This window comes from Salvia hispanica, chromosome 3 (assembly GCF_029641045.1).
Source record: "Salvia hispanica isolate PSC_SH4W2 chromosome 3, Shi_PSC_v1, whole genome shotgun sequence".
Classification (NCBI taxonomy): Eukaryota; Viridiplantae; Streptophyta; class Magnoliopsida; order Lamiales; family Lamiaceae; genus Salvia; species Salvia hispanica.
In genome coordinates this window covers 31571108-31585386 of record NC_142694.1, presented here as the reverse complement: position 1 = coordinate 31585386, position 14279 = coordinate 31571108, and the positions used below count along the sequence as shown (strand labels likewise).

Sequence of the window (14279 nt, the reverse complement as noted above, 5' to 3'; positions counted from 1 at the left end):
ACACGTGGCGCTGTAGCAAAAAGGAGAGAGAGAGAGAGAGGGAGCGGAAGAGAGGGAAAATCAGTTTACTGTTGGAAGAGATGAAACCAATCGATCGCTACGGAAATGCAATATGCTTCAGCTGTAAACGTGTAAAATTTTCAGCAATGTCAGCGAAGATTTGAGCTCGACACGTGTGGCTATTGCCTGCTTTTCCGCGGAGTTCCGGATTCGAAATTTCAGGAAATTTTTAAGTTTTCCCGAGAGAGGTGAGATAGTCGTTGATGTTGAATCCTTGATCGCGTTTGATTTTGAAGTGTGAGAGTGAAAATTTGTTTATCGTCATCCAATTTCAAATTTCTAGGGTAGGATTTGGTGAAATAATTAGTGAGTTTATCATGTAGATGTAGATCCGGAGTCGGATGAGGGAATGGTGGACAGTGTTTTCATTGGGGGTGGGTTGATTGATTGAACAGGAGAGCGATATGGGCGGTGGTATTAGAATTATTGTGAAGTATGTTGTTGTCGTTGTTGAGCAAGCGTACATTATATGATGATTCTAGGTAAATTTATGATTGGCGTATTCTAATTTCTGCTATAGTTTTACAAATACAATAAATGGGGATGTATGTATGATATGCAAACATACGCATGGGAGATGAAACAATTGAAATGTTGGCAGGGATTCATATGGATTTACTGTGAGACCTCAACATGCCCATAGGTATCGAGAGTACTCCAATATCTACAAGGTGACCTTCTTGGTGAAATGGCAATATGATTCAGTTTCCGTTTTGTTTTTGGTGGCTTGTAGTTGAGTTATACTAATACTTTCTTATTAGAGAACCTGTGTGGATTTGATTTGTTATTTATCGCATGTGTTTGGTAAACTTAAGAAAATGGAGGGGATTTCTTGTGTTCCGCTAAAAGTCTACATGTGAAATTCCAGGAGGAAGAAGGGGAGAGATTGGAAAAATGGAGGGGATTTCTTGTGCAGCAAGAAGAGTCTACAAGGGCTAGTCATGCTAAGGAAGATGACACTGAACCTGTGGTTTCCGAGGTTACTGAGGAGCCACATGATCTCAGGCAAACAGCAAGTGAACCTGTGGTTTCCGAGGTTACAGAGGAGCCACATGATCTCAGGCAAACAGCAAGTGAACCTGTGGTTTCCGAGGTTACAGAGGAGCCACATGATCTCAGTCAATCAGCAAGTGAACCTCTGGTTTCTGAGGTTACAAAGGATCAACCTGATCTCAGTCAAACAGCAAGTGAAAATGTGGTTTCCGAGGTTACAGAGGAGCCACGTGATCTCATTCAAACAGCAAGTGAGGAAAGGGAAGATTCGGCTGAACAGTCCGCTGCCATTTCTGAAGTCACTGCTGTTGAAAAGGTGAGCGGAGAAGATGGAAATTCAAGTGAAAAGAGGTCTGAGGGAAGTATACCTCCCAAGGAAGCTCCAAGTAACCAACATAGTAAGCCCCGTGAGGTGAAGACATGGGCTGATATTAGTTCATCACTAAATACCATAGACCATTTGATGAGTTTACGAATAAAGAAGAATGCGAACACGAAGCATGAAAAGATAAGGTGCGAAAATAATGACCTTCCATCAATAGACGAGGGAAGAGCAGATGGTGGAGGGTCTGAAGACGATAGTGAGAGAACTGATAGTGCAGAAGCTCCTACAGTAGAAACTAGTTCCAGTGATATACTACTGCCCACAGAATCCAGTTTTCCGTGGAAACAAGAACTTGCATCCCTTGTTCAATTAGGAGTACCCAGGGAACTTAGGGGGGAGGTACAGTTACACCGTTGCATCAAACGCGAAATTATTGACATCACTTTTCCAGCTCTAAAGCTTCTTTATATTTTTGCACTTACTTAATTGGGCAGGTGTGGCAAGCATTCGTTGGTGTTAGAACCCGCCGAGTGGATAGATATTACCAAGATTTGCTGGCTGTAGAATGTGATGCTGGTAGTGATGGCAAAGAGCATGATAAATCAGCATCTGAAGAGAAGAAAGGCAATTTGTCAGAAAAGTTAAAGAAGCAGATTGAGAAGGTCGTTAGCTGCATGGCTCCTGGACTTTATCGTTCAATCTTTTTGATTCGTAGGTGCTGCTTCTTTTAGGGTTCATCTAGGATGGTCTTCAATAGCAATACCCCGCCCGGATGGATGCTTGAACTTTATTAACTTTGGAATAGAATTTTGTCCATTGTTGAACATCTTAGTTCTCTCTTCAAATTCTAGTCAACATCTATTACTAAAATTTATTTCTATCATGCCTTGTCATTATGTGTAAAGACTGATTTTCTTGTTCGCTTGCTGCAGGATCTGCCACGAACATTTCCAGGCCATCCGGCATTAAATGAAACTGGCAGAAACTCATTACGGCGTGTGCTCTCAGCATATGCTCTGCATAACCCCTCAGTTGGGTATTGCCAGGTGACTGCCTGGTTTAGGTTTATCGTATTCGGCGTCAAATGACTAAGAAAAAAAGATGAAAAGTAATCTTACAGAGATATGATATGAGGTGAAGCTTGAACACTGGGGAGGAAAATAGAAGCAAGATTGTAATTTATTTATTTAGCCATATGATTTACAAAATGTGCATGTTAGAAGATAAGTTTATGAACTGGAGAGAGTGGAAAATATTATGTCTATTATAATAATAGAAAAAAATGACTATTATAAGCACATACGGACAAGAGGATGCTATCTATATATATTTAAGATGGTAAAGTCACAAATTAGGAAACTGGGAGACAAATGTTATTTACAATGGATACTTCAGATGATTTCTGTTATCTGGATATAGTCAGAAATGTTGCATAAAGATTACAAGACCTGTAAAAATATGGGAGAATGCAAGTTGTAGTAAGATTCTTCAGTTTGCATGAATAATAAGATGAAAATCTTCCTCTTGTGTCTGCATCATTCAAGTCAAACTTCACTTAGAAATTTTTCTTGTTTTTATTTTTAAATTTTCATTCCATGCTCTTTGTTACTCCAGGCAATGAATTTCTTTGCTGGCTTATTACTTCTGATGATGCCTGAGGAAAATGCGTTCTGGTAACTTTCAAGCTTTTACATCATCCTGTTTTGGAACTGTATGAACTTTTATAACTTAGGGAAGGGAAAAATATTAGAGCATCATCATATAGAGATCTTTTTATTTAAATCAACATATGATCATGCAGAAAATAATACTGAATGAGCTAGTTTTTACCTAGTCTCTCCTTTCAGGACACTGGTGGGTATAATCGATGATTATTTTGAAGGTTATTTCTCACAAGAAATGACAGAATCCCAGGTTTGTGTCTTAACAATTGTTGTTTCAGGAATGTGCTCATGTTAACAGAAGCCTTAAAATTTTGTTACTTCATAGGTTGACCAACTTGTTTTTGAGGACTTGATGCGTGAAAGGTTTCCTAAACTAGGTTAGTCCTCTATAAAAAGCTTTTATCATATGGCTTCTTCACTCATATTAGATATACACAGTCCGTCATCAAATCCAGTTTGCTGCAGTAAACCATCTTGATTACTTGGGAGTTGAAGTGGCATGGATGTCTGGGCCTTGGTTCCTCTCAATCTTTGTAAACACGCTTCCATGGGAAAGTGGTGTGTGCTTATGATTGTTTTGCATAACAGGCTGAAATACATAATTACTTCCCAACATAGCTCAAACTCTACACCATCTTGCCCTAATTTCAGTTCTTCGAGTGTGGGATGTGATCCTGTTTGAAGGGAACCGCGTCATGCTCTTTCGAACTGCGCTTGCTTTGATGGATTTATATGGTACACGTTTCATGTTTCCTGAATAATTTAAGTGAGACACATTGAATTATATTAGCGTTTGATCTACAGGACCTGCTCTAGTTACAACGAAGGATGCTGGAGATGTTATAACTTTATTGCAAACACTTACTGGTTCCACGTTTGATAGCAGCCAACTTGTCTTAACTGCTTGTATGGGTTTCTTGACCATCACTGAAGATCGACTGCAGGAACTGAGACAGAAGCATAGGCCATCTGTAGTTTCGACATTCAACGAAAGAGCCAAAGGGTGCAAAAGCTTCAAAGATCCTAAAGGTCTCGCAACTAAGTTATACAGCTTCAAGCATGATCGTGGACAAATAGCAAAAGAAAATGAGATAGAAGCAGGCTTGAATGATAATATGGATTTAGGTGAAATTCCATGTTTGGAATCTCATTCTGCCAGCCTGGATGAGTATCTTAAAGGCATGACCATTGATTCCGAAGTAGATTCACTTCCAGATCTTCAGGAACAGGTAGTTTGTTATCTATTTGAGTAGCACCTGCTTTTCTTCTGTTTTAGAGAACTCAAATGTTTGTGTGTGTGTTTACTGGGATTTACCATTAATATCACCACTCAGTAAGAAATTCACCTTTTCAGTATATTTTCTTCAGGTGATTTGGTTAAAGGTTGAGCTCTGCAGGTTGCTAGAGGAAAAGAGATCGGCTATGCTCAGGTTAGTTGAAGAGGGGGAAAGAGAGTTTGGAATTCAGTTTTACTATTCATGTGTAATATATTCTATTTTACTAGTTTATACTATTCGATCAGAGCTGAAGCTTGGATGCTAAAGCGTTCAATTGGAAATATTATTTCGCTGTTAACTGGCCACAGTCGTTGCATGTTGGCACCACGTTTTTTCAGCAAGCCTTGGTGGTTTTTTATACTTTAAAAGATTTCTATTGATCTTCCAAGAATCAATGATCAATCACTTATATTCTAATCATTTGCTGGTCATTTTCAATGACAATAAAAAATGTTGATTGTTCCCCTATTTTGAAATCACGGAAAAATGTGCTTCGTCTTTTGTAGGTCTGAAGAATTAGAATCTGCGTTTATAGAAATGGTTCAAGAAGATAATCGAATGGAACTAGCTGCAAAGGTATTTTACAATTATTCGTCTGTTAATAATAGTACTTACTTCAAAGAAATCAAGAGGCATGCAATAAATCACGCTGTATATCTAGTTCAATTCGATTATTACCGTTTAACAGAGATGCATTTTTTAAGTATGTGCATGATTCCTCATAATTTTCTGCAGGTTGAGAAACTGGAGAAGGAGGTTGCTGAACTACGGCAGGTTCTGTCTGATAAGAAAGAAGGGGAGAAAGCAATGCTTGAGGTCATTTTCCCACTTCTCTTTCAAACACTCAGCTATAGAGGCTGATACTCATCTTGTCAGAGGTCATAGTTATGAGGGATCTTCCTTTTATATGGCTATTTTAGGTTCTAATGAATGTTGAGCAAGAACAGAGGATAGCCGATGAAGCTCGACGTTCTGCAGAACAACAGCTGCGCGCACTTCAGGTTCTATACAACGTTCAAGTCCTCTGTTTTAACAGTAGGCTTACTTTGAGGATTTGTTATCTGGTGGTTAGATAGTTTACTTTGATGCATTATTAATATATCATCCATTTAGTCACTTAAAATCAATATAATCAAGGAACTTGGTTATCCCAAGTGATATGAAGAAAAGTTAATGTTAGGACAAAAACGAAAGACCTTCCGTGATCCACATACATTTACCAAAGTAAACAAGGCCTTATGATTGTTTATTTTGCTTTGTTCTTCAAGACAAGATCAAATAATACATCTATGTATGCACAGGAAAAGTATGACAAAGCCATGGGTGCCCTAGACGCTAAGGAGAAGCGGGTTGTTATGGCAGAGACGATGCTAGAAGCAACATTGCAATATGAATCTGGGCAAAGTAAAGCCTCTTCACCTAAGTGAGTAAGCACCCTGCTCCACAGTGCATAAAATCTTTTACTGTCTAAAAAAAGGGTCGTCTTCCTTGGGACGGAGGAAGTATATCCCCGTTATCAAATCCCATTTTCTTACATCATAATTTATATATGTATCCCTTGTACCATTGCCAGTTCTACAAAAAAGACTGGTCTACTCTCATTCGGCCTTGGTTGGAGGAAGGTAAGTCTTAAATCTTCTTTGTCAAATACATATTTACGTGTGCGTGTAGGTATAAACGATCAAACTATGCTGACAGGGGAAAGATGACTCTGGCAATAACGTCCCCGACGATGCTGATGGCCACCAGCAAGATAGATGACAAGAAAGTTACAGAAACAATATACTATGCTCATACACTGCAGTAGTTTTTTAACATCATCGTTTTTAAGTTTGTATGAGTACGATGAGGTAATAAACAATAGTTTGTACTTTTTGGGCAACCATGTTCTCTTTCAACTTTAATTTGATCGAAAATAGGCCAACATCGTGCATCGCAAAACTAGTCTTGTTACAAATTGAGTATCAACAGAAGGGTAAAAAAACGAAAAAAATTGGTTGTTTTCTTACAAATCATCTCGAGCAGAGATCCGGCATGTAATAGCATCCGACTCCAAAGATATCCCCAACTAGGGCGCTGATATTTTGCAGAGATAAGTTTAACCACACCACCAACAGCAACAATACGACATGTTCGAATAATTTTTTTCCGATGATGATGAACAAACCAACCTTCTCTGGGCTTGGTCTGCCCGGAGCAATAATCTTTTAACCATAGTACTTGGATTAATTTTACATACTAATATATTAATATATGTAGCATGAATACATACATCTGGAAATAGAAAAATACTCAAGCATGTAACACTATGATGAAAGAATGGATATCCAATAGTATATCATAGTTTTATTATTACACTTGAACAAGTGGGAAAAAAAATAAACAAACTTGTTAAATAATCTTACAACAAAGTTGGAAATCTAAAAAGGGATTGTTCAGCATCACTACACTCTTAGTTTTCTTATTTTCCCCATGAAATAATAAGGTATTCTGTAAAAATATCAAAAGTTATGATGTCTGCAAAATTTGAACTCCACATCCTAAGAAAACCTACACTGCTGCCGACTGTTTCTCCTCATTTTCGTTGAGGTTCAGAGCTTCGAGCAGCTTTGGCAACGACTCCGGGATCCCACCGGGTATGACAAACTCGACCAGTTTCCCTTGGCAACGGTAGAAGTCCTCCACTGGCTGGCTCTGCATTTGCCCAGAGGGAAATCAATTGAGTAAAAGATGAAGTAGAATGAAATTCACAATTCTAAGAATCACAATGAGCAAGATCACAAGGTAAGACCGGACATCGGTTCCATATGAAAGTGTGGAATGACGTATAAGTGGGAGTCAACCTTTTACTATTGACCATGGTTTTGAGATAAGTTAGTGCTCCCTATTTTATATGTTTGTCAATTTGGTGCGGTGAGTGTGGATCCGAACGGCCTAGGGAAAGGCACTACCCGAAGGTCCGACCAAAGGGGTGCCCCTGAAGAAGTTGGTCCAAAGGGAAACAAATGGATGTTGGGCCTACAACTTTGGGTTTTCCACCGGGCGTGTGCACCGTCTGGTTCAAAAGGGGATGGATTGATACGAATCCCATATCCAAACGGCCTACTAAAAGGGCTATCTGAAGGTGTGAGGGGAGCTACTGAAGATGTGGGCCCAAGGGGCAACAAATGGATGGCGTGCCATCCGTGGATATGGAATACACATGGGTTTCACGTGAAAGTATGGAATATCATATAAGTGCGAGTCAACCATTCACCTTCGATCATGGTTTTGGGTGGTTAAATTATGGCTCCCTAACTTATATGTTTATCGGATATTCTCAGCTTTTGATCCACACAGTTACTTGCAAATTCAAAAGGGGAAACAAGTACCTTTTCAGTGTAGACCGCCAACCTTTGCTTCACAACAGTTTCGGTATCATCAGGACGAGTTACGAGCTTTGAAGCACAGTGTGAAGGCGGGAGAAGGGGGTCCATATATATGTCCGGATTCCCGTTCTCTCCCTTGACATCGATTGTGGCCACGTTGAAGTTCTTCCCACATTCACTGCAAATCCTTCTTCCGAGGCATTTATCTATTAGTACTTGTTCGGGGAGCTTCAGATTTACGACCAGATCAATATCGGTCACATCATTTAGTATTTCCTGCATATTAGTGAAGGATCAAGTTACTCAGCATTTCAAGAGACAACTGATGAATTTCCTACTTTCTCCTATTTGATCAAAGTTCAGAAATCACTTGAAGCAACGTGCGAATTGCACAAGAAACATACGGTGAAGCAATTTCTGAATTAAATTTTGAGTGTTGAAGGACAATGCTTCGGGTTGTTAGTAACACTATCGTTTATTCATTCAGCACAAACCCTTTCTCTATTTAGCTCATCTCTGATTTGATATACCTGCTAAAACTGTGAAAAGAAGAATCACTCACCGCTTGTCTTACTGTTCGAGGAAAACCATCGAGTATGAATCCTGATTCTCCCTTTGATTCTCCTGACTCAAGCCTCTTTGACAATAAATTGATGATGATCTCATCGGATACCAGTTTGCCCTGGTTCACAATCTCCTCGAGCTGCAACAATACATCCAATAGTTCAGCTATGAACCAAAACACAGCACAAACTCATCTCACTAAAGAAACATACACAAAAGCCAGCAAGCTGTAAACTTTAAGACTCAAATAACAAAACACAAGCATCCAAATTCTATAATATCCTCAATCCAATCATATGAATCCTGATTCTCCATTAGACTCTACGTCTCAAGCCTCTTCGACAACAAACCAATAATGAACTCATTGGATACCAATTTTATCTGGTTCACAATCTCCTCGGGCTTCAACAATACATATGATAGTTCAGACACGCAACTACAAACCAAAACACAGCACAAATTCTCATCTCACTAACAAAACATAAACCGAAAAACACAGCAAGAAAGATTCTATTTTGCAGCAAGTTGTGAACTTTATCATTGAGCATCACACACTTACCACAAAAAATTAATGAATCCACAATCCAGTCATTACTATTCATCAAAATGTCATTCTTCAACTATTTTTAACACATTTCAAACTTCACATATTCACAATATATTCAAATATGCTAACCAAAACACAACACAATTTCTCACATCTCACTAAAATAACATAAACATAAACAGAAACAACACATTGTATGGGATTCGATTCCGCAACAAGCTGTAAACTTTATCGTTGAGCTTCACACATTAAAAATTACTCCAGATAAATCAACATTTCAGTCATTGCTATTCACTAGTTTTTTCAACTACATTTTCAACACATCTATAATTCCACATACACACAAATAAAATTCAAATATCTCAATTTTCATTTTTTGTAATATTTCGAAGGAGTATCCCAAATATCATACACTACATAATTCAAATCACAACGCATTTACCATAAAATATCAATGAATCCACAATTTATTCACTACTACTATTCACTGAAATGTCACCTCTTCAACTGCAAACACATCTCAAATTCCACAAATTCACAATAAATTCAAATATCCCAATTTACAATTTCTGTAATTCAAAACGCATTTGAATTCCACGATCTCACTCAATCCAATCACGCGCAGATCAAACCCTAACCACATCAAAAACACAACAGACCTGCTTCGACATGGGGCCGGAGGAATTGAGCTCTTCGCGGACGAGATCGCCGGTGGCGATGTGCGGGACGCCGAGGAGAACCGAGAGGCGGCTGGCGTAGGTGCCTTTCCCGACGCCGGGGCACCCGAGGAACACCCACTGGACGTTCCTGCCCTTGGGATCCACGCGGGGTTTGAATTCGGTCGCGGCGGCCGAGGAGAGGGACCTCCGGGTCGAAAATGCGGCGGAGGAGGATCGGAAGAGGCGGATCATGGCCGCCATTTAGCGGTGGTGGAGACGGAATCGAGAAGGATAAATCGAAAGCGAAGCGTTGGAGGAAGAGAAAGAGAAAGAAATGTGGAGTTTTACGAAGTGGGTAATGCGGCGGAGAATCTTTTCGTGATTCCCATTAGATTCGGATATGGAGTAGTACAATATTTTTTTTATTTTGAAAATCCGACTAATTCTGCTCGACCACATTTTCATTGCTTTGCTCGACCGGTTCGGCGGATATATAATTTTTAAATCATGCATTGCTTTTCTAATATTTGCATTTAGTACTTAGTTAATCTTTCCATTTTTGGATGTTTAATTCGTACTATCTCCTTTCGATTGTGAAGTTATAAGTAACCTCAAAAAATTAGGAGAAACAAACTGCTCTCTCATCCTAAGGAAAGGGTCATCTTGGGACGAAGGAAGTACTAATAATAATAATAAGAGTATCAAATTTTAAAACACAACCCAAAAAGAATACTCCCTCCGTCTCCTATTAAGAGTAACACTTTTCCATTTCGGTCCGTTCCCAATTAAGAGTCACACTTTATTTTTTTATCATAAATGGTAAGTAGGTCTCACATTCCACTAACTCAATTCACTCACATTTTATTATAAAATCAATATAAAAAATAGATCTCACATTCCACTAACTTTTTCAAATTAACTTTTCTTTGCATTTCTTAAAAAACTCCTGCCCAGTCAAAGTGTGACTCCTAATAGGGGACTAGACGGAGGGAGTAAGTAGCAACAAATTTTAAATATATATGTGAAAATGAAGTTGTCCAAGTATCCGCAACGGCAGCAATATAAAAACCATATATAATGATTCTTTATAAATATAAATATCGTTACAAAAAAGGCCACGTGTCAGCTGAGGTTATTTACCCATGGCTGCTTCTCTCGGCACAACCACCGCGCACGGCGTCGCCGCCGCATCTTGTAAAGCTTTTACGCCCCAATACTCGCCTAACAACGTTCTCACGAATCCGTCGCGCCGTCTCCGCCGTGAATTCCCTCTCCTTCGCGCCAAATTAGCCTCCCTCAGCTCGCCCCAACGGTGTCGTATCAGTCCATCCGCCGTCTCCAATTCTACAGGTAAGATTCACCCCCGAAATCATAGCTCGACGCTTCCATTTTGTTATCAATTGGCTCGTGCAGTGTTCGGTTTTAGGAATTCGTAGCTTGGTTAGAATTTTGTTATAGCAGACGAAATCAATCGCTAATTTAATCAATTAGGAAGTAGGAATCAACCAATTGAATGTGTGCTTTATCATCAATCGTAGAAGTATTTGCCTAAAGTAGGTCTATCTCTGTAGAGGTTCAGTTGAGGAATAAGAATTTGAGCCAATTTATCTCAAAGTTGAACTGTAATTGTGGTGGTTGTGAATGATAATGAAAAGCAGGGGCTGAGACTTCGGCTGTGACTGATGGTGCCACTGACTTGCTGGAAACCGTGATAGTCTACAACTTGAATGGGAATGGAATCCCCATTTCTGACTTGTGGAAAGATAGGAAGGCTGTGGTAGCATTTGCTCGTCATTTCGGGTGATTATTGTGAATCTTTGCGCTCCGATGTTCTGCTTTTAAGCCTATATTTTGCAGACACGAGTTACTTTTTGTATATTTGGCTGTTGCAGATGTGTTCTCTGTCGAACAAGGGCAGCCTACCTTGCTTCTGGAAAGGTGAATTGCGTTGCCTCTCGACTGACTTGTTCATTCCCTGCTTGCTTGTATTGAGTATTCTTTAGTACCTCAAGCCCTTTTCAGAAATGGTCATGCCACTATTTGTAGGAGTCACTGTTTAATATACTTACTTTCTTCATCATCAATTTATTTTCCCTAATTCTTCTACCAAGTTGTTGTGATTCATTCAGTTAGAGTGAGAGCATTCTGAATTTTTATATAGTTGAGAAATTTAGTTTTTGCATGATTAGAACTGAGTGTTACTACCTTCTTCATTTTGGCAGAATTTTGTGCTTGTTTGACAGGATACCATGGACGCTGCTGGTGTGGCGCTTGTTATAATTGGGCCTGGAAGTGTTGATCAGGTATGCATCCTTTCTTGGATCTCGCCCTACATGCACATACGATAAAAGGCTCCTAGCATTCCCACTTCAGATCCTATTCAGCAAGCCCATTTCGAATTTTCTTTTATGAATTCCATCCACTACATGAATTCTCTTTCAACACTATTTTCCCTCCCGGTGTCTTTTGACTTCTTGTTTTCCTTCGGAGAGTTTGTTGGTTGGCTTAATATATTGTTGGAATACTGATTAGCACTATGGTGGCAGGCAAAAGTTTTCTCAGAGCAAACAAAGTTCAAAGGAGGTGTGTTTCTAAATTTATTTTACATTGAAACCGTGTTATAGCAAACTCAAAATTTGCACTATGATCTTTTTCTTAGCTGTTCTGATCATTTACTTCTCTCGTCATTTTAGTGTGTGTCCATCTAGAATATAAAGTTGAATACACAAATAAGTATGATTGCTCTCCATGTATTTTAACAGAGTTAATTCGCTATCAATATGTTATACTGGTATATATATTTACACCCGTGCAAACCTCATGCGTTGGCTCTTATAACCTTAACCATATAAATAAAATAAGCAGTATGGAAAAGAAGACTTAGAAGCACTTTCAAATATAGTATCCAGCATATTAAAATAAATGATGAGTGCACTGTCTTGTGAATTCCTGGTTTTGTACATGATTCAATTTTATTATTCTAGGAATATATCATACTCTTGTTTATTATAAATAGAGTAGATTGTACTTTGTAAATGTAAAAATCATCAATGAAGATCAGTGAACAATTCAGTTTCACTTTTTATATCTTTTATCTGTTTAGTCCACCCATAAGATTTCAGAATCCAGATTATTCTGCAAAACATGTCATTCCATTTCCCTTGACTCTATCAGAATATTTCCACACAAAATATGTTTCTCTTTTTTTGTTACAGAGGTATATGCAGACCCTAGCCATGCATCGTATGACGCACTGAATTTTGTCTCTGGTGTTACCACCACATTTACTCCCCGGGTATGGTGACACTTTAATCCCTGTGATTATGACTTCTATTTCTACACAAGTAGTTAACAGCTGCATGAGTTATTTCATTGCAGCATGGTTGTGAGGTCTATAAACATCTTTATGCTCGTTTCTCTGCTTCAGTTTTATCTTTTTTGTTCTCAGGCTGGTTTAAAAATAATACAAGCGTACCTTGACGGATATCGACAAGACTGGGAGCTTTCGTTTGAGAAGGATACCCGGACAAGAGGTGGCTGGTAAGTTGCCCACCTGGAAAATGAGTAAAAGTTGCATCTGACTTACTTCGTTTATGTAGTGTGGGCATAAAGTTTCTATTTCACATCTGAATTAATGCATGTGAATTGAACTCTAGAACTTTGACAGTGTCTCTTAATTGTAAAGTTTTACCCAAAACAAAAGGGCTACAAGTTTAGCAAGAAAGTGATTGCTTTGATCACTTTGTCCGATAAACTGTAGATGTATTGAGGCTGTGTATTTTCTTGGTGGGAAGTCATAAAAGTGACTACCATTAATTCTTCTTCTTTTGATTTGTATTTTAATTTCTGTTTTATGTGATTGTGAAATGATTACTTAGTGGAAGTTAGTCCAAAAACTATGTTCATGCATCTCATTTTAATCTCATAGGTACTTTTGAGGTTCTGTTCTTGGAAATTTTGAATTATTTGTTGTAATTTTGTAGGAGGCAAGGTGGAATCATCGTTGCAGGCCCCGGCAAACATAACATCTCATATATCCACAAGGTTAACCCCTTTTCTTCCTCTATCTACGAAATTTATAACTGATAAAGAAACTTTCCATGACTCGGAATTTGATTTTATAACATTTGAATTTCCGTTATGGACTGATTCTACACAAACTACGCCCTAGACTAGTCACTTATGCTATGCAGAATGTTGGGTTTACGCAGGACAAAGAAGCTGGTGATGACCCGGAGATACAAGAGATCTTGAAGGCCTGCTGTGTTCAAGACAACTGAGAAGCATACTGAGAGTCCTTTTCACAGTATTATATGCGTAGTATTCTGTAGTAAAAAAATATCTGCTGTATATACACACATCTGAAGTTAAAATACCAAATACTACATCTATTGTTGTCTCAGTTGTCTATGGAATCAAGTTATGTTGTTGAAGCTTGTTCTTTTATGGAGTACTATAATAGAAGATCAATGTGGTTCCTCATTTATTTAGTCTGATTGACTCGGGCTCTGACTCGCGGTTAGCACGATCCAATGGGCCATCTTTACTAGGCCTGGAAAACAGAAGGGTTGGACTATATATTTCCTAGACTGGGAAAATTTGAAAGTTCATTCTAATTGTAAATTGGTCTTTTAAAAATTGGAATGCACTTTTTTCCTTTTTGAAATGATCTGAATTGTCTAAAATATGTAAATCGTTTGAATTTTACTATTTGAAATGGCTATGGAATGACTTGATTATACCCCTGTAATAACCTAAAATGACTACGTAATATGAAAATAACCTTACTTCTCTCAAATTACATTACACTATATTAATAAAA

General features: G+C 38.5%; 3 protein-coding genes across 6 annotated transcripts; 2 read left to right on the top strand and 1 right to left on the bottom strand.

Moving 5' to 3' along the window:
* The first annotated feature begins 27 nt into the window (after positions 1-27).
* LOC125216290 (uncharacterized) lies at positions 28-6201 on the top strand. 3 transcript variants are annotated; one of them, XM_048117963.2, is made up of 19 exons: positions 29-248; positions 384-542; positions 662-731; positions 929-1777; positions 1873-2040; positions 2311-2424; positions 2993-3051; positions 3226-3292; positions 3368-3419; positions 3508-3600; positions 3694-3777; positions 3847-4271; positions 4411-4472; positions 4826-4895; positions 5055-5135; positions 5240-5320; positions 5621-5742; positions 5893-5941; positions 6018-6201. In XM_048117963.2, exons 2-19 carry the CDS (start codon positions 496-498, stop codon positions 6078-6080), a joined length of 2556 nt encoding a protein of 851 aa, XP_047973920.1. In that variant the 5' UTR covers positions 29-248; positions 384-495; the 3' UTR covers positions 6081-6201. The 3 variants fall into 3 exon arrangements, with proteins under 3 accessions (XP_088925296.1, XP_047973920.1, XP_088925295.1); XM_089069169.1 differs by having other exon boundaries at positions 5621-5746; XM_089069170.1 differs by lacking the exons at positions 4826-4895; positions 5055-5135; positions 5240-5320; ... (1 more) ...; positions 5893-5941; positions 6018-6201 and adding an exon at positions 4565-4819 and having other exon boundaries at positions 28-248.
* A 430-nt stretch (positions 6202-6631) lies between these two features.
* LOC125210655 (adenylate kinase-like) lies at positions 6632-9833 on the bottom strand. The gene is made up of 4 exons (XM_048110207.2): positions 9458-9833; positions 8250-8390; positions 7691-7963; positions 6632-7013 (listed from the first exon to the last, which is right to left on the bottom strand). The coding sequence occupies exons 1-4, from the start codon at positions 9716-9718 to the stop codon at positions 6870-6872; spliced, it is 819 nt and encodes a 272-aa protein (XP_047966164.1). The 5' UTR covers positions 9719-9833; the 3' UTR covers positions 6632-6869.
* A 713-nt stretch (positions 9834-10546) lies between these two features.
* LOC125210690 (thioredoxin-like protein AAED1, chloroplastic) lies at positions 10547-13890 on the top strand. 2 transcript variants are annotated; one of them, XM_048110258.2, is made up of 9 exons: positions 10547-10807; positions 11116-11257; positions 11350-11395; positions 11701-11760; positions 12004-12040; positions 12673-12752; positions 12906-12997; positions 13441-13501; positions 13651-13890. In XM_048110258.2, the coding sequence occupies exons 1-9, from the start codon at positions 10600-10602 to the stop codon at positions 13735-13737; spliced, it is 813 nt and encodes a 270-aa protein (XP_047966215.1). In that variant the 5' UTR covers positions 10547-10599; the 3' UTR covers positions 13738-13890. The 2 variants fall into 2 exon arrangements, with proteins under 2 accessions (XP_047966215.1, XP_047966216.1); XM_048110259.2 differs by having other exon boundaries at positions 10549-10807; positions 13669-13890.
* Positions 13891-14279: the final 389 nt, after the last annotated feature.

Coding starts and splice junctions, on each gene's coding strand:
- LOC125216290 (XM_048117963.2), top strand. CDS start 496: ATGTTGTTGTCGTTGTTGAGCAAGCGTACATTATATGATGATTCTAG. Junction 543..661: donor ACATTATATGATGATTCTAG/GTAAATTTATGA, acceptor AAATGTTGGCAG/GGATTCATATGGATTTACTG. Junction 3,293..3,367: donor AAGAAATGACAGAATCCCAG/GTTTGTGTCTTA, acceptor GTTACTTCATAG/GTTGACCAACTTGTTTTTGA.
- LOC125210690 (XM_048110258.2), top strand. CDS start 10,600: ATGGCTGCTTCTCTCGGCACAACCACCGCGCACGGCGTCGCCGCCGCA. Junction 10,808..11,115: donor CGCCGTCTCCAATTCTACAG/GTAAGATTCACC, acceptor AATGAAAAGCAG/GGGCTGAGACTTCGGCTGTG. Junction 12,998..13,440: donor ACCCGGACAAGAGGTGGCTG/GTAAGTTGCCCA, acceptor GTAATTTTGTAG/GAGGCAAGGTGGAATCATCG.
- LOC125210655 (XM_048110207.2), bottom strand. CDS start 9,718: ATGGCGGCCATGATCCGCCTCTTCCGATCCTCCTCCGCCGCATTTTCG. Junction 8,391..9,457: donor CCGGCCCCATGTCGAAGCAG/GTCTGTTGTGTT, acceptor GTATTGTTGCAG/CTCGAGGAGATTGTGAACCA. Junction 7,014..7,690: donor TGGCGGTCTACACTGAAAAG/GTACTTGTTTCC, acceptor GGGCAAATGCAG/AGCCAGCCAGTGGAGGACTT.